At 37.2% G+C, this 23,764-nt stretch overlaps 1 protein-coding gene across 1 annotated transcript in view; it reads right to left on the reverse strand.

Annotated features, from left to right (window-relative positions):
- TKTL1 (transketolase like 1) overlaps positions 1 to 22,589 on the reverse strand; it is a 35,397-nt gene extending 12,808 nt beyond the window's left edge. Inside the window, exons 1-4 of the mRNA XM_051968164.1 lie at positions 22,087 to 22,589; positions 13,968 to 14,085; positions 12,793 to 12,906; positions 1,155 to 1,252 (exon numbers count right to left, since the gene is read on the reverse strand). Of these exons, the coding sequence (XP_051824124.1) occupies positions 1,155 to 1,252; positions 12,793 to 12,906; positions 13,968 to 14,085; positions 22,087 to 22,340 (584 nt within the window). The 5' untranslated portion in view covers positions 22,341 to 22,589. The remainder of the gene's footprint in view (positions 1 to 1,154; positions 1,253 to 12,792; positions 12,907 to 13,967; positions 14,086 to 22,086) is intronic.
- Between the last annotated feature and the right edge of the window lie 1,175 nt (positions 22,590 to 23,764).

The raw sequence follows: 23,764 nt of genomic DNA on the forward strand, positions 1-23,764 counted from the left end.
AAGGCAGCTGAGTTTATACATTTTTTCCTTGAGTTAATGCAGTTTCATTTTTATTTAAAAAAAACCCACCATATTGTATTTCTCATCTTTAAATGTTAAGGGGCCTATACTTCAGGTTAGTGGAGGGTAAGCTCTAGTAGGTTATACCAAGTTAGAAGGGCTTTGAGTAGAGTGACATACTATATGTCTGCTGTCTGAATGCCAGCATAGTGAAGCATTCAAAAGAATGGTTGTCAAGCAAGGGCTTCCTGTGACCACGGCAACTCAGCTACATAGGTGCAGTGACAAGTAATACATCATACATTACTCTTTGATGCCCTTATTCGCCTCTACAGTACTGCCCATTCTCCTCCTTAATGCAACCACAGAAATCAAGAAGAGGCTCGTTCTACACCAACAAAGAATAAAGATTAGAACTGGAATGAGAAACTTCCACATGAAGAAATCTCCCTCTACCAATGCAGGTTGGCACCTTCTTTGCAATTTGCCGTGTCAGAAAGTTGCCTTGAGCAACGAGAGGTTTCAAATAACTTGCCTAGCGTACAAAGCCAATGGGTGTAGAGGCCTGGCCTCTAAATCAGCCTCGTCTCCATTATACTATGCCATCTCAGTATATATTAGTAAATATGAACCAAAAAGTCTTTGTAAAACTGTAATGTGCTATTTTTAGGCTTAGTCTAGCTTCTTAAACTGCAGCTCATGACCCAATATGGGATCTTATAACTGAATGTGGGTGTTGTGAAATTATTATTTATTATCACTAAATGTTTGATTTGTAGATCTATTTTATATTCATATATACTCAGGATTGAGTAAAAATTTCTCAGTAAAAAGGGGTCGAGAGTGGAAAAAAGTTTATGAAGCCCTGCACTGGGTTAGATCTTTACCAGTGTTTTCAAGGATAAAAATATACAAAGCAAGAGTTAAATGTCCCCAAAAGCCAGATTTTGCAATATAAGCAGATTACTTACAATCTAATCTGAGATTCTAGAAATAGTTTAAAGATCTGGTGCCCTTTATTACCTTTCTACTTAGTATAATCTTTACCTGAAGATATCCATTGGATTTCCAAAGTGGAAAAAAAAGATCAAAAGGAAAATTCTTCCAGAAAGCAAATGAATAAGTAGTCTTACTCTTACAGTTCAATCTCTTACCTGGCTTTATCAAAATATTTGCCAGTATAAGCCATTCCACAGGCAGCACCGAGTCCCTGACCAAGAGAACCAGTTGCCACATCAACGAAGGAAAGTCTCTATCATAGAAAGAAGGAAAGACAAATTGAATTCATTTGAAAACATGGAACTGTCATACTATCAAGCTACAGTAGACAAGACAGATTGGCTTATTCTGTTTTTGTCTTAGCACTTAAAAAAGCTTTGGAATCAGGAAATTTGAGGTCCAAATCTCAGGATTGGAACATACTAGCTATGTTACCCTGGGCAAGGCATTTAACCTCTTAATAGCCCAGGAAACTCCTAAGACTATCAGACTTGCAGAATACTTGCTGACTGTCATTTGCAGAGAGAGTTTGTGAACTAGCAGCTCCCCACAATAGATCACTATTCTGTATACACAAATTAAAACAAAAACAAAAAACAAAAAACAAATGCACTCTCTCACCAAACTGTTACTGATGTTCATTTTCTAGATCACAGCTATACAAACCCAAGGTTCCCTTCCAGATGGCAGTTTAAATGGAACTTAAGAGTCAAGAAGAAAATGCAAAGCATGGTAAATACTTGCTGATTTCCCCAAGTCAACCACGTACAAACCAGGCATCTAGTATGTATGTTGAAGGTTTTTTGTTTTCAAAAGAGAATTTGCTTTCTTAGATGGAAACCAGAAAAGCTAAAGAAAGTAGATTTTAGAGTTCATGTTTAGGTTTGCCTGCTTTTGAATTCTAAGATTTAATGGTATATTTGAAGCTTCGATTACACAAGAATAACTGCTGTGGAAATACACATCCCATCCTTTTCCTTTTTGTGCAGCCCTTTTTGTAGTGGCAAGAAACTAGAAACTGAGTGGATGCCCATCCACTGGAGAATGGTTGGGTAAATTGTGGTATATGAATGTTATGGAATATTATTGTTCTGTAAGAAACAATCAGTAAGATGATTTCAGAGAGGCCTGGAGAGTCTTACATGAACTGATACTGAGTGAAATGAGCAGGACCAGGAGATCATTATACACAGCAACAAGATCATATAATGATCAATGTGATCATTGATGGACGTGGGTCTCTTCAACAAGGAGATGATTCAAACTAGTTCCACTTGTTCTTCAGTGACAAAAAGAGTCATCTACACCCAGAGAGAGGACTGTGGGATCTGAGTGTGGACCATAACCTAGCATTTTCATTCTTTCTGTTGTTATTTGTTTGCATTTTGTTTTCTTTCTCAGTTTTTTTTTCTTGATCCGATTTTTCTTGTGCAGCAAGATAACTGTATAACTATGTATACATATATTGGATTTAACATATATTTTAATATATTTACCATATACTGGACTACCTGCCATCTAGAAGAGGGTGTGGAGGAAAGGAGGGAAAATTTGGAACAGAATGTTTTGCAAGGGTCAATGTTGAAAAATTACCCATGCATATGTGTTGTAAATAAAAAGCTTTAATTTTTTATTAAAAAAAAAAGAAATTAAAGCAAACCAATTTTATTACATAAGCACTATGTTAAAGACATGTGAAATTAGAATGAAAGCATGCAAGGAATACCATTTCCAAGAATAAATAGGCTCAGACACAAAGATATAGAGTTGATGCCAAAGCTCTCAAAATAAGGATAAAGGATAAGAAGGGAAAGGGAAGGAAATAAGCATGTGTATAGAATTTACTTCTGCCAGGCAAAGGGCTTTTTACAACTATCACCTCTTTGATCCTCCCAATAGCTCTGGGAGGGAGGTGCTATTCACCACCTGAGAAAACTGAGGCAATCCAAGATTAAGTGACTTGTCCAGGGTCATATAGCTAGTGTTTGAGACCAGATTTGAACTTTCAGGTCTTCCTGACTCCAGCATGAATTCAGGGTCATCGCCACCAGCTAAGAAAGACTTGCTTTTAGTTACCTTCCCAATTATTCAGTGTCTCCATCTATCTTTTCTTCTAGTCCCTCTATTGCTAATAGGTACTTCAGTGCCACCAATCCGCCTTTCTCTTACCTGTCCCCTGTCTTGGCTTTTCCCTTTTCTCTCCCAGTTTTATTCCATTTGCCTTTTATCGCATGACCCTTTCCTTCCTTCAGATTCCTTCCTATGAGTACAACTCCTACTCAATGTTTAATAGTTTGTTGTGAAATTAGTTGTTTAATAACAAGCTGACACATGTTGTACCTTAATATTATAATTTTATATTTTATGAAACAAAGTTTTATAAAAATATAGCTTTTTTATTTGAAATATAAATCTTATATTTTAATATTTTATATTTAGTGCAGTGCCTCACACATAGTCAGTGCTTAATAAATGTTTATGGACTGACTTGACTTACAAAGCACTATGTACATGTCCTTCCTTGATTTAAAAAAGAAGCATTTTTAGGGACAGCTTTTCTTTTTGCATAACAAAAAAAATGCCCAGTAAGCCATTCTATGTAACAAAGGAGAAAAAAAGTAGTTCAATGAAACTAACACATCAATTATAATTGACAGTATATTCATATTCTCTCATTTCTTTGTGTCTTTTCATATTTCTTTGTCTCTTTTTTCTGTTTCTCTGTCTCTTCTTTCATATTTCTCTTTTTCAGTCTGGTTTCTCTTTCTCATCATACTTGTCTTCCTCTCTGTGTCTCTCATATTTCTCTCCCTTTCTGTCTCTGTGTCTGTTTCTTTTTCTCTAACATTTCTCTGTCATTCATATTTCTCTTTCTGTCTCTGTCATATCTGTCTTTTTACCTCCTATTTCTCTCTTTCTCTGTCTCTTCTTTCATATTTCTTTTTCAGTCTGGTTTCTCTTTCTCATCATACTTGTCTTCCTCTCTGTGTGTCTCTCATATTTCTCTCCCTTTCTGTCTGTGTCTGTTTCTTTTTCTCTTAACATTTCTCTGTCATTCATATTTCTCTTTCTGTCTCTGTCTCTCATATCTGTCTTTTTGCCTCCTAGTTCTCTCTTTCTCTGTCTCTTCTTTCATATTTCTCTTTTTCAGTCTGGTTTCTCTTTCTCATCATATTTGTCTTCTCTGTGTCTCTCATATTTCTCTCCCTTTCTGTCTCTGTGTCTGTTTCTTTTTCTCTAACATTTCTCTGTCATTCACATTTCTCTTTCTGTCTTTGTCTCTCATATCTGTCTTTTTGCCTCCTAGTTCTCTCTTTCTCTGTCTCTTCTTTCATATTTCTCTTTTTCAGTCTGGTTTCTCTTTCTCATCATATTTGTCTTCCTCTCTGTGTCTCTCATATTTCTCTCCCTTTCTGTCTCTGTCTCTGTTTCTTTTTCTCTTAACATTTCTCTGTCATTCATATTTCTCTTTCTGTCTCTGTCTCTCATATCTGTCTTTTTGCCTCCTATTTCTCTCTTTCTCTGTCTCTTCTTTCATATTTCTCTTTTTCAGTCTGGTTTCTCTTCCTCATCATACTTGTCTTCCTCTCTGTGTGTGTCTCTCATTTCTCTCCCTTTCTGTCTCTGTCTCTGTTTCTTTTTCTCTTAACATTTCTCTGTCACTCATATTTCTCTTTCTGTCTTTGTCTCTCATATCTATCTTTTTACCTCATATTTCTCTCTTTCTCTGTCTCTTCTCTCATATTTCTCTGTCTCACTCTGTCAGTCTGTCTCTGTGTCTCTGTCTTTCACTCTCCCCTTAGCCCTGGATTAACTTTGGGATCATTCTAATTATAGTATTCAGTTTCATTTACAATGCTATAGGTATTGTGTATATTGTTTTCCTAGTTCCATTTACTTCACTGCAGAAGTTTTTGTCTGTCTTTCCTCTGTAGTTATCATATTCATCTTTTCTAATGTTCACATATTTGTTTAGTTGTCCATAACTGATGGACATCTACTTTGTTTCCCAAGTTCTTGTACACCACAAAAAGGGCTACTCTATTTTGGTGTATGTGAAATTTGTCTGTTTATATAATAATCCTGAATGCAGCTGACCTATGGTATTACCCAAGTTCTTGGTACCACACAGCACGGGATGGAAGATGAGTGTTTTCCTGCCCTTTGATGCCGGGTAGGGCACTGGCATTAAACAATATTTTGAAATCAACTGTTTTTGTCTGACATCTGCCTACCTCTTAAGAGGGATTCAAACCTAGATCTCCTAATTATTCTTATAACAATTAATATGAATGATAATATTTGTATAGAAGTTTAATACTTTATATGACATTTATAGAGTATCTTATATGTTGTTCTATTTGACCCTTAAACAACCCCATGCTGTTTTCCTCCTTCCTGAACAATTTGGTCCCTTATTCCAGACCCACAAATTCCAACCTCTTGTCAGTGACTTAAATTTGAGCTAACTTCCTATGTCTTCCTTATCCAGTGAAATGCTCCAAAATCCAAAATTGCCTAATTTTCACTATCTTAGTGTTGTTCATTTCATTTTGGCCCTAAAAGGAAAAGAGATCTCTCTAATTTACACTAATATATGAATTAGTAAGCTTCTTAACCTTCCTTAGCAGTATTAGCATTTTTAAATTAGGACCCACCCAAGTGAATTTCTAATTGAGACAGTATATAAGAAAGTATTATTGTTGTTGTTTGTCCTTCATTTTGGAAGAGGATCATGACGTGCAAGTGAACTGGATTTGAGGGAAGGAGAACGATGCAAAGTCACTTGCCTCACTTTCCCCTCCAGAGCCATCTGGGTCTAGTGGCCAGCTATAGATCAGGATGACTACAGATGGCCCTGGATGCAGTGGGAGGCCTTGGCTTTTTAAAGCTGAGGTCTTTCCTAGGCCTGAGTTTGACTGAGGCAACACCCATTCAGTGATTAAAATCAGGGGGGAAATAAAGTATTTGGGGTATGGATCTACTATGTAGAAATCAGGAAGAAGAGCCAACAGAGAGCCATATCCCTCTAATCCCAAAATAATATTGCAAACCCAGGGTGGGATGAGGAAGGGGCCCAAATGACCCGTACCTAAATAAGACAAGGCAAGTTGTGGACTCAGAATAGTTGTGGAGTTGAGGCCACATATGTGGCCACACAGCTTCTGGGAAGGAGGTGGAAGAGAAGCAAGCAGTAGCTGTGTGGCTGGCTCTTAAAAGTATTGTCCTAGATTGAGCATCTGACTTAGTCTGCTGTCGGGAGCTAAGAAAGCAACCAGGTCAGGAAAAAAGTCCATGGGGGAACCTATAATTCTATCACTCTGAACCCACAAAACCATGCAGCTAACAGAAAGAAGATAGGCCTTCATTTTAGTTTGCCAATTATTGGTGAATGTTGAAAAGTCAACAGGAAAAAACACACTAGAATCTTTAAATACCTAGCTATGTTATGTTTTGGGGTTTTTTCCTTCTCCTCTTCCCCCTCCCACAATGACTGGGGTAGGGATAGGACAGGGAAAGAATTAAAAATTTTAATTAAAAGAATTTTTAAACCTAAAAGGATATATTTCATCAAATTTTTTCTGCCTCAAATGATAAAATATTTTTATTATGCTTATTGTTTTCTATCTTGTTTAACCTATCTTGTATTCCTGATATCAATCCAACCTGATCACGGTGAATCATTGACTGTGTTGCTATAGCCTCTTTGCTAATTATTCATCAATACTCATTAAACACATTGGTACAGCAGTTTCCTTTTTTTTCCCAGTTTAGGAATTAGCAACATTGTCATTTAACAGGAGTTTGCAAAAATAGAGAAAAGTAGGAATCCTATCTATAATTTGTGGATAAAATTGGAGTTAGTTCTTCTTGACATATACAAGGGCAATCTAAGTAAGTCTAGGATTGTTTTTCCTTTACAAGTCCATTTATGGCTTTGTCCAATTCTTTTTCTAAGATCAAATTGTGTAAAGTCTCCTTCTTATTCTATTAATCTAAGTATTTCCTGTTTTTACAAGTATTCATATATTTCATTTAGATCATAAGATTTGTTGGCACATAATTAGGCAAAATGGTTTCTTTTTTAACTTGAGGAATAAAACCAAACATTGCCATAACATAATAAAAAATTAACATGAACACAAAAAGAACACATGAAATTGCAATTCTATTATATACAACTTGCTATTCCTTTTAAACAAATAATAAAGTTATCGTGAACATTTCTTTTTTTCTTCCCTCCCCCAAGCCTAGAAATGGCTATCATTAGACACAAATATACATATATATATATATAAAATAATTCTATATATATCTTTATTTGTCAGTCCCTTCTCTGGAGGCAAATACCACCTTCCTTCATATGTCCTTTGTAACTATTTCCTTTATTTCTTTAACACCTTTTATCATTTCTCCTTTTTCATTTTCAATTTTAGTGATTTGTTTTTTCTTTCTTTTTGATCAAATTAAATAATGACTTATGTATTTACTAGTCTTTTGAAGAAAAAGCAGGAGGCCCATTGAAGTCCCCAACAATTGCTGAATTGCTGCCTATTTCTCCTTGCAGTTCAATTAGTTTTGCCTTTAAGTAATTATATGCTATGCAGTTCCTTAGGAGGTATCTTTTTGTGTGATTTTTTTTTATTTTAAACTTAAATACAAAAATGAGAAAAATATTTTTTAATTTCCATGTACACAGTAGACCATAAAAGAGGATTCAATACAAAACAATCAATTTTCACTTGAATAAAACCTATATAATAAATACTGCACGTTGTTTTCCAAACTGTACAGCTTTTCTTTGCTTCCCTTGTTGATTTTTTAAGTTCTCTGCAGTGCACTTTTAAAATTTTTTTCCCTTCCCACCCCCATAATCACCTTAAAGAAGGCTGCAATTAAGCATGGATCTATATTCATATACATATATATCTATAAACATACACATATGTACATACAGACACTCATACCCATATATGTAAGACCTGCCTGTGCATATCTCCTCTTATCATCTGTTTCTCCAAAGGTGGATCACATCTTCCTTTGTAAATCTAAGTGTTTCCATGTTTTTCTAAATTGACCAGCTCATCACTTCCTATATTACAGCAATATTACACCTCAATCTGTTAAGGACCATGCCTAGGTGAAGGGGCAGGTCAATTCTCCAAAAGCCTCCACAGCTGTGAATCCTAACACTTGAAGGAGTTGCAAAGCAGCCTTTACTAACGCAGATGTTCCTTGTGGATTGGGAATGAAATAAATTGGAAGCAAGAGGGAGAAGGAGGGAGGTCAATCAACTGCCTCTCAGTGGAGAGGTCAGAGAGTGCAACTGCCTGTCTCCTTGTATCATCATCATCCTCTCACATGAAGAGATCCATTCTATAGGTCTGAGTTAGACCTCCAGCAGCCACTGGCAGGTGGCTCCTATACCCCAACATCAATCACATCCTATCTGGGAGATTATCTATGAAAGTTTTCCTCCATTTTCTGCATTGTTTCTGTTTGTGGCTACATGGGTTTTATTTATACAAGAAAATTTTAACTTAAAATAATCAAAATTAATTTTTGTACACTTTAACAATGCTCTCCCAAGGTCTGATAATAATGAATCTATTACCTTTACATCATTCCCCCCCCCTGGTTTCTTTGAAGTTCTTGACCTTTTGTTCTTTCAAATGAATTTTCTTAATATTTATTCTAACTCAGTAAAATAATTTTTAGTAATTTAATTGGGATGACTGATAGTTTTACCTAATCTGTTTATTTATTTTGAAAATTATATTGACATTACCTACACATGAACAATAAATACTACTTTAATTCTTTAGATCTGAGTTTATTTGTATAAAAAGTGTTTTGTGTTTATGTTCGTATAGTTCCTGTGTATTTTGACAAGTTTGGCAAAATACTCAGGTATTTATATACTGTCTTAAATAATATTGCTAAGACAAAGTTTCTCTATTTTTCACTTTTGATCAAATCTATTTTAACTTTAACTTTGTGTGAGATCATGATTACTATTCCTGCTTTTTTACATACTAAATTCTATTCCTGTTCTTTATTTTATCTTTGTGTTCATCTCTTTTTTGTAATTTTCCTGAAAGCAACGTCTAGTTAGATTCAAATTTTTTGAATCTGCCATCTGTTTCTGTTTTGTGGGTAAATCCATTCACATTCTAAGCTACAATTACTTGTTGTGCATTTTCCTTCTTCCTATTTTCCTCTCTGTCCTTCTTACCCTATTCCTATCCCTCCTTACTCCTCTGCTTTATTTCTATTTGCTATCTTGCCCTTCTATTCCTTAACCTACCTACCCTTCTAAGAGTTCCTCCCTTATCCTCTATCCCGACCCTAACCCCTTGCCTTCCTATTTTTTCTAAACTTAGAAGACTGTTATACCCTTCTACATAAATAAATAGATATATATTCTTCCCTCTTTAACCCATTTTCATTGAGAATAAGCTGCCAGCACTCCTTTTCTCCCACTAACTTTTTCTATAGCAATTTTCCCTTTTATGCCTCATTTGTATGAGGTAATTCTTCCTTTTTATCTCTTCCTACACAGTTGTATTTTTTTTAGAATTGTCCCATCCTACTCAGCATAGCCTAAGCTTTCTTTCAAACTACCCACATAATGATGACTAAGAGTACTGATTATATATGTAAACAATTTGATCTTATTGAATTCCTTATAATTGGTCTTTAGTGTTAACCTTATATTTCTCCTGGAAGTTGAATTTTCCCTTAAGGGAACACTTGAAAGTCTTTCCATGTATTAAATCCTATTTTTTCATTCAGGATTATATTTAATTTTGCTAGGCAAATTATCATTGGTCATAATCCCAGCTCTTTTGCTCTACAAATCATAGTCTTCTAAGCCCTAAGGTGCTTCAACATGGTAGTTGCTAGATCTTGTGTAATGCTTATTGTAGCTCCATGATATTTAAATTTTTTTCTTATTGTTTTCAATATTTTCTCTTTAACCTGGGAGCTTTGAAACTTTTTTCACTCTTTTGATTTTGTTTTATGAGTTCTTGGATGTCTTAGAATGTCATTATCTTCTCCTTGCCCAATTCTAGTTTATAAGTATTTTATTCCTTAAATTTTTGATTCTCTATTTCCAGTCTACTGACTTTCTTTTCATAATTTCTTTGATTTTCTTGGGTTGTTCTTATTTTTTTCTTAATTTTTAGTCCTTTTAAAGTCCTTCCAAGAATTCTTTTGGTGCTAGGGACCGTTTGACATTTCTCATTGAAAAAGAAAAGGCTTTTTAGCCTCCATTATCTTCCTCTGATTATGAACCCAGATTTTCTCCATCTGTATAGTAACTGTTATTGAGTTCGTTCTCCTTTGCTGACTCATTTTATTTATTTGTTTTATTTTGGTTTTATCAGCTATTAGTGTAATGAAGTTCTAATCCAGAGAAATGGGGAATGATGCTCCAAGCCTCAGTCCTTATAACTTATTTTCTGAAGTCTATCTCAGGGCACAATCTTAGGCTGTCTTCCCCATATCTAAACTATAGCTAAGACCCCCAACTCCAGCGTCCCACAAATGATCTTGCTCCCTATGGGCCATCCAGTGGCTGCAAACTCCAGCTGTAGTCTCTTCTTCAGAATTAAAACTAGGTATGTGCTAGTTCCTTCTCCTTGCAGCCATAAGGCCAGAAGGGTCTGGTCAGCACAGCTATGCTTGGCATCTCTCAACAGTGAAAGATCCTTCAATCTTCTCTTACTCAGCCATCATATCCCCAACATTATCTGCAAAATGAAAGTTTCTAAAGCTGAGGCTACCTCTCACAACCCAGCTACCCCCAAGGCTTGTTTGTTGATTCTGCAGAGTTGACCTGTAGGTGTACAAACTTTACTCAAGCCAAACCTCCACCCCAGATCTGGTCTTTCCTGGGGTCTTCTCAAATTGTTTTAGGAGGATAACTACTTTACCCCAAGTTTATTTCTGCTGCTTTGAGGTGATTGTCTTTTTTGTGGAGGAAATTTGGAGAGTCAAAAGTTTTCTCTGCCATCTTTTCAGAATCCTCTACCTATGAGGTGCCATTAAGCATAATGTATCTCCAACTTATCTTTTTAAATAATGTTTATTTTTATTACTGCCTTGTCTAAGATCATGACTGCCAACCTTCTTTCTATGGATTCATCTGAGGCATAATAGAGTCTATCCACTTTCTTTTAACACTGGGAAAAGTGGAGCTGAATAAGTTATAAGAATAACTTACCTAGCAAAACTGAATATGATGCTGCAGTGGGGAGAAAGAGGCCCTTAAGTAGAACAGAGGACTTTGAAGCATTACTGTTGAGAAAGCTAAAGTTGGGTAGAGTATTTGAAATGTAAACATAGAAGATAAGAGAAATCCAGAAAAGTAAATACATTGGAGAAATTGGAAGGGGCTGGCTATATGATGAGAAAATATTTATATCCATTGTCACTTCAAAATGCTACTTTATTGGAACAATGAAAAAGCAAAAAAAAAAAAAAAGATAAACTCAGGATGTTAGTTTTATTTTGTGCTTTTTTGGGTCTGATTTGAGAGAATTTAAAAAGAGAAGAATAAGAGACTACACAAGAAAAGAAATGATGAAGAGGGAGGAATTATTTCTCACAACTGGAGTATATCAGAAGAATATATAAACATGGAAAGGAGGAGTCCAAGCATGATATGATACTCTCATGCTGATCCAAATCAGGCAAAAGAAAACTGGACACACATGGAGAGTTAAAATCAACAGGGAAAAATGGAATAGAGAGAAGGAAAGAGCAGAGGTGGGCTGTTAAGAAAAAAGATAAATGAAGGAATAGTTGCAAGCAAAACAAGCTTTAGCTATAGAGGATTAATTATAAATGGAGGAACCTGAGTTTGGTAAAAAGAACATGTATAGATATATGCACACACACACATATACATACATACATACATATATACACACATGTATAAATATATATGTATATTTCATTCATGTGAATCCTAACTCCCTTAATTTTGCCACCTTTACTCTTTGTGTGAATCTTTACTATAATGTTTCTTCTCTTTGCCAGCCCCTCATCCTACTACTTACTTCACCGGTGGTTGTAAAGAAAGTATTTTGTATACCTTGAAATGTTTTATTAAAATGTGAGTTATAATTGCCCCCCCCTTTTTCTGCTTGTAATTTGAGACTAAATGTTTAAACTTGTATCCACAGCATCTCAGGCTCTTGGAAGGAAAGATGATGTCCAACAAATAGTATTATTACTAACCCCTGATATGTAAAATATTAGGAAATAATAGAATAGTAACATAACATTTCCTAGGCTGATGATTTCAAAAACCTTATTTTAGGCAAGAAGTCCTGGGTTCAAGCCCTGTCTTTCACACACAATAACTTCATGACCATAAGCAAGTCACTTAACGTCTTAGTGTTCCAGGCCACTTTTTAAAAGTCTTTAGTTAAAAGGGGAAATTCCCTTTTTTTGGAACAAAAAATAGAATGAAAACAAAAACATGGGTACAAAAGCAAGCCACACCCTGGTTTGTTTTCTTGTTTGTTTGTATATTTTGCAAGCAAATGGCAGGGATGGATTCATTTTCTCCTGCTCCTCTATGGCAACCCTGATATCTAGGGCTTCTCACATCTCCCAGCTACCTCTACTACTACATGCATTTGCTTCTTCTTTTCTTCATTCCAATCCCCAATTATAAGAATTTACTTAAATTTAAATCATTAGCAAAAACTCCATACCCTTCTTCCCCCACTATGAGTGTCAGTTAAACTAACAGAGACTTTACAAAAATGAACTTACAGGAGTAGGATGGCCCTCTAGGTCACAGTCAATTTTCCTCAGGTTCAAAAGATCAGCTTGGTTAACATCCCCAGCCTCAGCCCAAGCAGCATACAGGATAGGGGCTGCATGACCCTGCGGGAGAATTCTCATTTGTTAAAAAAAAAGCTTCCAGTGGCATTTGTTAAGGAATCTCATTAGTAATAAAGTTCACTCAGGTCCAAATTGAAGACTTTACAAATGTTCTCCAGTCAACAAAGATTTTAATTTAAAAAAAAAACCACAGGGATTACACTCACAATATCCTTGTAGGAAATAAAAGGACTAGATATCAGTGCATAAATTTCTCATTCCCAGCTGAAAACTAAAATTGTGGAGTCTTGGAAAGAGTACTAGATTTCAAGTCAAAAAAACGGGGGTCTGAATTCTGTAGGACACTTACGTGACCTTGAATAAGTCATTAATATCAGTTTCTTTGGCTGTAAATGAGGGTCTCTACATGACCTTGGACATTCCTTTTAGCTCTAAATCTATGAGGCAAAAATTACTATTTCTCTTCCTCCCTCCAATCTCGATCACACTGTATTCCCAGTTAAGTAATTCTGTAACTAATTTCCTAGTGAGGTTTTGAAAAATCAAAAATAGGAAATAACTAGACTAGGGAGAAATAGCATCTATAAGTATATACATATGCAAATAAATTTAAAGTGTAAGAATGGAGATGAAGGAAGTAAAGCACTAGTAGCAGATATTAAATTACAATTGCATTAGGTATATCACCTCATAATCTGTAAAATAAATACTCTCAAATTTTTTAAAAAGAATCTTGAGAATTGGTCTTATCGGTTACCAATATTCCCTTTCCCCCAGCCCGCCACCCAGCCATGTTAAAGAAGCAAGAGCAACTTGGGACTTTGAGTCATATACAACTAGAATCCCATGTGTGAATAAAGGTGACCTTTCTGATCATGCCTCACCCAACTACAGAGAATCAAAGTAGGAACAAGCAAATTGAACAAACTGCTGTAAAATAGTACCTCATAGTTAAAAGCTTCAGGTTAAAGATGTTTATTATTAAAATCAACATAAAAGGTCAAGGTAATTCATCCCAGATATTAAGACATCTTTTTTTTTCCCCAGAACTTCCATCTATATTCAAAGAGCCCTCATTAGTAGCAGTGTCCAGATACTCTTACCTTTGACAGAATAAATCGGTCATTGCTTGGATTTCCTGGCTCTGTTGGTTTGTATTTCATTGTATAAAAAAACAGTACAGACATGATTTCAGCGGCACTGCAGCAGGATGTGGGGTGGCTGAAAGAAAAATGATACTTTCTTTTTTTATACATTAAACTACTCATGATAAATTATACAATTGGCTGATCAGTCTTAAAGCACAAGGCTTCTCAGACTAACAAAACCATTTCTACCAGCCTATGATGACTAGCCAAAGGGAAGAAACCAAGAACGATTTCCTAATTTAAGCTTATTGCATGTATTGCCTTATACTTTAAAATCATGAGACACCAAAGTTGTCCACTGTACTCTTCTCAAATCAAAACAAAAATAATCAAGCAACTACAATATGCAAAGCAAATCCATCTTCTAGAATATGGCTTGACGAGCATCAAGGGTTTGCTCTCACTTGAATTATGATCTATGGCATTTTCAGAAAGTGAAGAATTTATTTAAGTTTATTAAAAAAATATTAAATCCACTAGAACATCAAACATACAATATTGACCTCTTTCAAGAAGTACTGAATGTACTGTGAAGATCAATGATATTTCTCTTTCTTAATAAATCAATGTGCTTTTAATTGCTTTGTATTTGGTACTAAGAACAATTTCTAATAAAATATACACAAAACATGGGGGGTGGGGGGCAAAACAAGCAAAACCACCATCTCTTTAGAAATCTACAGAAGGAAAAATCTAATCCTGAGAACTAAATTTTATGTCCATTCACTGACTATATAAAAAACATCATTCTTATTAAAAACAACTCTTTTCTTCAAGTTAAAAAGGGAAAGGAAGAGAGAGTTCATAGACTGGCATCATGAGAGTTCCTGTTTGTAGTTTTAATTTTTTTAAATTTTAATTTTTTAAATTTTAAAATTTAAAAGTCACTTGATTGGCTCAATGGAATTCTGTCTCCTATTGAGATAAATATAAAGCAAATAATCACACCAAGTACTAAGTATCCCAAGGATCTGTAAAACTAAACCACCCATTTGGTAAGGAATTTCAGCCTGTCTTCAGGTATTGCTTAATCCGAGAAAAAGGTTCTCCTACATTAGAGAATCAAGAACATCAAGGATGTGTATCAGATTTTTATATGAGACAAAGATAGAAGAATAGCTAACATATTGGATGATAGACATGCCAAAATGTCAAACTAGAATGGTGCTTCAGCATGTTGAGACAAAATATGTGATACTGGAGAAAGACTGCTGATCAGAAAGATGCTAGTCAAAAGACCTAGGTTCAAATCTTAACTTTTACATTACTACTAATGTAATCTTTACATTAATTAACAACATTAATTATATTATCACATAATGAAATCATATTACATTACGACTACTAATAAAAATAATAGCATTATAGAAATGCTATTTATATATAAGCACTTCATAATTTACCAAGTGTTTCACATAATTACATCATTTTGTCCTCATAACACTGGGAGGTGGGTGCTATTACTATTCTTGTTTCAAAGTTGAGGAAACAGAGAAATAAAAGTTAAGTAACTTGCACCAGGTGCCACAGCTAGTAAGCTCCTGAGGCAGAATATGAATTCAGATCTTCTGCCTGAAGGTCTAATATTCTGTGCACTGTGACACCTATTAGTTGCCAATATGGCTTCCTATGTGTCCTTGAGCAAATTACTTCATCTCTCTAGGCTTTTTTCCTCTTGGACTAAATAATTTTGAAGATCACTCCTCAAGGCAAGTCAAGAAGCACCAGGCCCCATGCTATGCGCTAGGTTTCCCAAAAAAAAAAAAAAAAGGTGAAAACAATCCCTGCTCTCAAGAAATTCACAATCTAACAAAGGAAGCAATGTGCAAACCATCATGTATTATTACAACAAGATCTATGAAGAATTCATTGGAGATAATCAACAGAGGAAAGGCATTAACATTAAGGGGAAATCAGAAAAGGTTCTTGTAGTAGAAGGTAGGATTTTAACCAGGACTTTAAAAAAGTCACGAGATGGAGATGAAGAGAATGGCATTCCACAGCCAGTGAAAATACCCGAAATCTGAAGATGGAAGTGTTCTGATTAAGGGATAGCAAGACCACGGTCGTTGGATTATAGCATATATAGAAGGTGGTAAAGTATAAGAAGACAGTAAATATAGGAGGAGGCAGGTTAGGAAGGGTTTTAAAAAGAAGAGCTCCTGATATTTCCAAGGCAACAGGGAACTATGAAAATTTATTAAATGAGGTAAGGATATGAGAAAGGGATGGACAGTGTCAGACCTGTACTTTAGAAAAATCAATTAGACAGCTGAGGAGGATGAAGTGGGATGGGGGAGAGATGATGCAGGAAGACCAACCAGGAGGCTAAATCTATGATCCTAGTAGAAATAAACATAAAATACTTCATTTAGGTTAAGACATCAATTGCACATGTACAAGATGAGGGATTTGTACTCGAGAACATCTCAAAAGAAAATAAATGGAAGGAAGTGAGGATATTTAGCCTAGATTAAAATTTTTGTAATAGGAGCAGTGGGTGGAAGTTGCAAAGAGACAAATTTCAGTTGGAAATCATTTCAATCAACCAAATATTTAATCTCCTACTTTGTGTTACCTAAGGAGGTCTCCCAGGAAAAGACCAAAAAATAACTACAAGATATTATAGAAGGGCTTCCTTTTTAGGTCTGAGTTAAACTTGATGACCTCTAAGATTTCTTCCAAATTTGTAGCCCTACAACCTTGAAGATCACCTAATTCCATCATTTCTAATGCCTAGAACTTTGAAGGCATTTAAAATAAATCTTTTTTTGATTTAATAAAAACTATGGTTAAGAGATACCAAGTGACTTGCACAGGATCTCTCTGACTTTTGGTGGCAAAGTTAATACATACTAGAACCCAGGTCTTTTGACTCCTTGATGCCTCTAAGCTTACAAATATCCCTTCCACATTGTGACTTACCCCACTGCTGTTCTGATATATTGAGTGTCAGCAAAAGCAATTAAATGGGAATTTGGGAGGAGGTTTGCAGAAGCCATAAGACAATATACAAAGACCAACAGACCACATAGAAAAAGTTCAGAAAATCAGAAATGTATAAAATATATTTACAGTTTTGTATAATAGCAACATATTTTATCTTTGAATAACATAACAATTCAGATTTTCCTCTCTGGTACAAAGGGAGGGCCAAAAAATTATGCAAATTTTCCAGCAGCAGAGGTGTGACACTTCTAATCACCACCCTACTACCCCTGTGATAGGAAAGGGATAGTTGTATACTTATTTTTCTCATTTCCTTTCAAATAATAAGGCTAACTGATGGACATGGCTCTCTTCAACAATGAGATGATTCAAGTAGTTCCAATGATCTTGTGATGAAGAGAGCCATCTACACCCTGAAAGAGGACCATGGAAATTCAGTGTGGATCACAAAATAGTATTTTCACTCTTTTTATTGTTGTTTGCTTGCATTTTGCTTTCTTATTTTTTTTCTTTGTTGATCTGACTTTGCTTGTGCAGCACAATAATTGCAGAAATATGTACAGAAGAATTACACATATTTAACATATATTGGATTACTTGCCATCTAGGGAAGGGGATGAAGGGAAGAAGAGGAAAAATTTGGAACACAAGGTTTTGCAAGGATCAATGTTGAAAAACTATCCATGCATATGTTTTGAAAATAAAAAGCTTTAATAAAAAAAAAAACAAATAATAAGGCTATCTCTATGAAGAAAGGGGTTCTTAATCTGGAACCTGTGAACTTGTTTCTTAATATTTAATAATATTTTTCAGTATAATTGATTTCCTTTGTAATCCTATGTATTTTATGAATTTAAAGCATTGTGAGAATGGGTCCTTTAGGCTTGATTAGACTGCCTAAGGGGTCCATGGCCCAAGAAAGGTTGAGAACCTTGATGTAAAAGGAGAGAAAGAAAACTCAAAGAGGAGTGGGAATGGAGGGTTGGGGTGGGTAGACAAGAATGGCCTAAAGGACACGGTGAAATAAAACACAATTTGGTCATCTTTGCTATGAACCTTCAGTTTTTTAATAGGGCAGATTAATGCAAATGGCTGAAAGGCATGAAGATGCCCTGTGATAGTACTTAATTGTAGTCTGTGCCTGACCCAAACTTTCATCAGTTTTTGGATAAGAAAGATACATAGTACTGATTTGTTTGCTATCCCTGGAGCACCTGTGAAGACTAAAGCATCTGTCTCCATCTTATAAACAAGCACCTTTTCTTCAGATCATATATTAAATAAAAACAATAATAATAAGTAGAACAATCCCATTATTCTCTAAAAAGTGGTCAAAACTGCTCCTCCTTTGCAAATCCATTCCTGCAGAACCTAAGTTTTACTATTATTGTCTGATCAAAATTCTCTTTGCAGCATCTCCCAGATATTGTACCGCCACTGCTCCCTCTCGTCTCTTCTCCCATTGTCCCACCCTAGTGTACGCCCTCAACGCTTTCCATCTGAACTACCACAATATCTACTGGGGAAAAAGGAGGTCTGCTTTAAGTCTCTCTCCACTTCAATCTAGCCTCCATTCAGCTTAGAAAATGGAGATTCAATCACGCCTCCCCAACATAATAAAATTCTAGTGGCTCCCCACTGCCTCCAGGAACAAATACAAAATACTCCATCTGGCGCTCAAAGCCCTTCATAACTCAATCCCCTTTTACCTTACAAACCTACTCTTTGTTCCAATGACACTGGCCTCCTAGCTATTCTACAAATAAAACACTTCATCTCTCAGCTCCAGACCTTCTCTCTGGCTGTCCGCCAAGCTTGGTACACTCTCCTTCCTCCACTCTCAAGGCAGAAACAGTCTTTCTCCTTTTTCACATCCCCACTGCTTAGCACAGTGCCTGGCACATAGTAGGTATTTAATAAATTCAATAAAAAATAAATGGATTGATTGATTGATCCTGTTGGTCTGTAATTTCTTCTGTACATTTTAAATGTTTCATCGATCCTATTTTTGACATTCCTTTTATTAAGCCCTCTTCTTCCCCAAGCCATCCTCCCATTTAAAAAAAAAAAAACCTTTGTAATAACTAAGCAAAACATAGTCACATGTGTCCATCTATAACAATGTATGTCTTTCTGTACCTTTCCATCACCTCTCTGTCAGAAAGTGAATAATAGGATTCAATAACAGGTTCTCGGTGATGGTTCACGGCACTCATCAGAGTTCTTACGTTTTTCAAAGTCATTTTTCTTTACAATGTTTGCTATCCTTGTATAAACTGCTCTGGTCCTAACAACCTCACTCGGCGTCCGTTCACACCATTAGAGAATCCTGGACAAAGACACTTGTCTTTTGTCATTTCTTTTTTATGTAATAACAGCCTTTTGTTTTTCAAAACACGTGTAAAGATCATTTTCAACATTCCCCCTTGCAAAACTTGGTGCTCCAAATTTTTCTCCCTCCATCACCCCTCCCCTTCCCCTAGAGGTTAATTAAACACGTACGATTCTCTTTTGTCATTTTTTCCAGAGTAATAATATTAAATTCTATTTCTTTACCAAAATGTCGTTGTTATTCTTCAGATTCTAGTTCTTTACTTGGCTTTTTTTACCCCTCTCTTTATCATCTCCTTTGGGATCGGGAAGTTTATTTGGCTTGGAACTATTCCCACCCTGACATTTTTCTCCTTCACAACCGTCCTCTCCTATCCCTGCCTGCTTCCCTGTTGAGACCGATGTATTTCTATGCCAAACTCTGCTATGCGTGTGCGTTTGTCTGCGTGTGTGCATACAATGCTTCTTTGTCCATTTCAGATGACGGTGTCGTTTCTCCGATGCCCATTTCCCCTACCCTCTCCTCTTTTTAAAAAGTACTTCTGCCTCATTTATTAGAAACAGCATTCCCTGTTTCCATATCCCAGCCTCCCTCCTTTTACCCGCCCACCTCTTTCTCTTTGAACCCTCAGAACAAATCCAATCTACCCACACCCACACCCAACCTTCTGGCTTTTTTATTCGACTCCTTCAACATCCTTTGAAAACATCAAGGTTCTGAGGGGACTCTTTTTTTCCCCTTTAGAATGTTAGCAATGCATCATATACAACCTCTTCTAAATGCTCCAATAAATTTCCTTTTCTGTTTCTCGGGACTCTGTGTTTGCATTTTAAAGCTCTTACTCAGCTGTGTAAGTCCTTTCACTTTGTTTCATCCCAAATAAAGTCTTTTCACCATTTAAAATGCTTTAAAATCCTTCATCCCATGTTCCCCATAGGACTATACTTAGTTTTGCAGAGTAAATTATATCCTCAACGGTAAGCCTTTTGACTTTTGAAATATTGTACTCTTAAGTTCTCTTCTATTATATAGCAGAAGCTGTCAGGTTTTCTGTGATCTGAGTATTACTTCTTGATAATTAAATAGCTTATTTTTAGATAAGCTGCAGTATTTCTTCTTTGATGTGGAAGCTCAGAATTTGGGCCATGACATTAGGAAAAGGAACGTTTCCTTTTGGGGATTCCTTTTAGGAAGTGAATGCTGAAATCTATTTATTTTGCCCTCTGGTTCTGAGAGATCAAAAAGAATTAGAATATTCAGGCTTTTTTTAGGCAGCTAAACAGCAATAAAGTGCCGGGCTAAGTTCATATTTACTAGCTCTGTGATCCTGGCTAAGTCTGCCTCAGTTTCTTCATCTGTTTAATAAGAAGAATAGTGCCTATCTCCCAGGGTTGATATGAAAATCAATGAGATAATAAATGCAAAACACTCAGCACGGTGCCTGGCACATGGTAAGTGTTATATAAATGTCAACTATTATGAGTTGTTTTTTAAGTCAGGTTTTTCAGGGAATCCTGTGATTCTTAAATGCTCGTTTCTTCATTTTTCAAATCAATTGTTTTTTGAATATCAAATAGAGTCCTGTGTTCTTGCTGCCTCCTGAAAGGACCTTGCAGACTCTGTGTGTGTGTGTGGTATATATGTATATATGTCAATATGTCTCTGGTCTTTTTCTGGTGACACTGGGAGTCTCCCTCTTGCACTAAAGTAGGTTTTGCTAGGGGTCCCTTTCCTCTTTCTTGTGGGCGAATGGCAGACAATGCTGTTCTGCCTTAGACACCCCTTGCTGTGGCTTTTCACTGCATTTTTGGATCATTACTCAATCTGGTGCAAATCTCCAGTACTTAGCCTGAAATATAATAAATATTTAATAGATGCTGGTTGGCTTTTTTCAGACTTTTGCTACAGTAAGTCTAAGGGAGGTGAGCATCCTGCCCTTTTTTTGTTTGTTTCGGCAGCCATCTTAAGACAGAAGTCCCCAAAGACGGTCTTTATCAAAGAAATCAATGTGACCCCAACAGTTGCCTTTATCTTAGGCATATAATAGAAATCTGGACAAAAATCCCAAGTAAAGGTCATTTAAGTTCTCTCCATTATTGAGAAAACAGGTTTTCCCTGTCTCCCTCCAAAACAAGTTCAAAGAACTGAAATCTGGATTCCTGTTTCATAAAAGAATGAAATTACATAATTAGGAAAAATTAAATACAACCCCCTCCCCCCAAAAAGTGAAATGAAACGAATGAAATGAACTGTGGACACCTGCTCCTTTCTATTCTTTCTTTCTTGGAAAGTTGCCACTTTACTTCCCCCTCCTCGTCAGGACGCTTCAGTTGGGAAGATGCTAAGGCGAGACACACCCACCACAGCCTCCCTCAGCCTGGCTTTTTAGGGTCCCAAACGCGCCCGCGGAGGATTTGGGGGGGAGATCAAAATCATCTCCCATCTCTGTTTCCACATGGCGGTGGCTGAAAGGGGCGGTGGCCGAACGGACACACCCCACCCCCGCTCCCATCATCCGCCCCATCCATCGCATGCAACAGAACAATAAAGCGTCCGAGAAAGCAAAACGTGACAAAGGAATTGGCGAGACCCTCGCCTCAAAACTCAAAAACAAGACCGAGAGCGCCTGAGCTTCCCATCCCTCCGCTTATCCAGAGCTACCGATTCACCTCAAACAGGGGAAGGGCGAGGGGGGGGATTAGGGGGGTGTTATAGTAAAAGGGGAAGGGCAACGGTAAAGCGCCTTTTCTTTGGCTAAACTTTCCCCACGGAGAACGAAAAATGGGACCTTACCCTGAATTGGAAGCACACGTAGCCTGGATGGAGTGGATCCTCAGGCGGTTAGCCATGTCTCGGAGGGCCTGGAGGGTCTCCTCCGGGGGTTGAGGGTAGCTAGTCATGATGCCGCCTTCCCTGAGAACAAAACTAGCTAATTTTCCTCTCTTTCCCCCAGCCTTTTCTTCACGCCTCCCAGGCCCCGCCTCCTGAGGAAATGACCTCACCACAGCCGGGCGGCGGCGGCGGCGGCGGCGAGAAGGGGCAAGCATCCCGGGACCTGCCCAAGTACCCTTCTGCTAGCAGCGCGGGAGCCGCTTCCTAGAGAGCTGCGTAAAGTGACGGCAGAGCCGCGGACTAATTTGGCGGCAGAGGCGGCGTTTGGCCTTGCCTCCTGGACCCCCGCCGGGCTGCGGGCGTTTTAGGGGCTAACTTGCAAACTCACCGACCCCCCAAACCACGTGGGTCGCTGTGGAAAAGCAAATGCAACTGTCTTCATTCCAATTCGTTGCAAAGCACCCTCTGCAAGGCACGGAAATGTATATATGGATCAATGCTCTATCCCGCTGGGAGATTAGGAGCGAGTCCCTAAGTTAAGGTCGTGTTCTCGCCCCATCCGCACTCCCAGGGATTCGATCTGGACTGCTTGCATGTGGGCTGAAGTATGGAACTCAACAGGGAATAACAGGATAGGAGATAGAAATAAAAAGTAGGGCAGGACCATTCCAGTCCATCTGTCGTATGCACAGGACTAGATGTAGCTTTAGGGAAGAAACAAAATTGAGCTTGTGCCAAGTTTACACAGACGGAACTAGAATCCACAAGAACTTTTCTAAGGACAGGAGAAAACTGAAAAGTCGAGGGCTGGAAGTTCAGTAAGAGAAAGGAAAGTACAGACTTGGAGCAGGGAAACGATCAGGAAAGGCTTCCTGGAGGAGGCAAAATTGGATTTGGGTTTTTTAAAAAGTACATAGAAATTCAGCTGGTGAAGACTGGGAACGGGGGCAGCAGTCGGGCAGACAATTAACTCTCCCTGTGGCAAAGTAATCCCCAGGGAAGTCACTCAACAAAGCAAATTTTCCAAACTTTTCCCTCCTTCCTCAAACCTCCCATGGTCTCCCTCCCAACACCCTCTCGGCTGAGAACCGCGCCTCATATTTTACTGAAAAAAGCTAGCTGCTTTGTTCCTCCTCGAATCGCATCACCTATATGCCTTCTATCCTCTTTCACCCCTATTGCAGATGATGTGACCCTTGTCCTTACCAAGGTATACTCCTCTATGTGCAAGAGTAAACCCATTTCATCCCCATCTTGGGTAAAATCCCAGCAGATTGCACCCTGCGTCATCCACACACACTCTCACTTATCTTCAATCTCTCCTTGTCTGCTGGCTGCTTCTTACTTAGCTACAAATATATCCATGTCTTCCCTAGCCTCAAAAAAACCCAACAACCTTCAATTGAGCCATCAATCCCTTTTATGGCTAAACTCTTTGAAAGGGCTGTCTATGCATACCCAAAGGGCAGTGCCACTACTAGGTCTGTATCCCAAAGAGATCATAAAAAAAGGAAAAGGACCCACATGGGCAAAAATGTTATTGGCAGCCCTTTTGTAGTGGCAAGGAACTGGAAAGTGAGTGGACGCTCATCAGCGGGAGAATGGCTGAATAAATTGTGGTATATGGAATATTATTGTT

The sequence above is a fragment of the Antechinus flavipes genome, chromosome X (assembly GCF_016432865.1).
Source record: "Antechinus flavipes isolate AdamAnt ecotype Samford, QLD, Australia chromosome X, AdamAnt_v2, whole genome shotgun sequence".
NCBI lineage: Eukaryota > Metazoa > Chordata > Mammalia > Dasyuromorphia > Dasyuridae > Antechinus > Antechinus flavipes.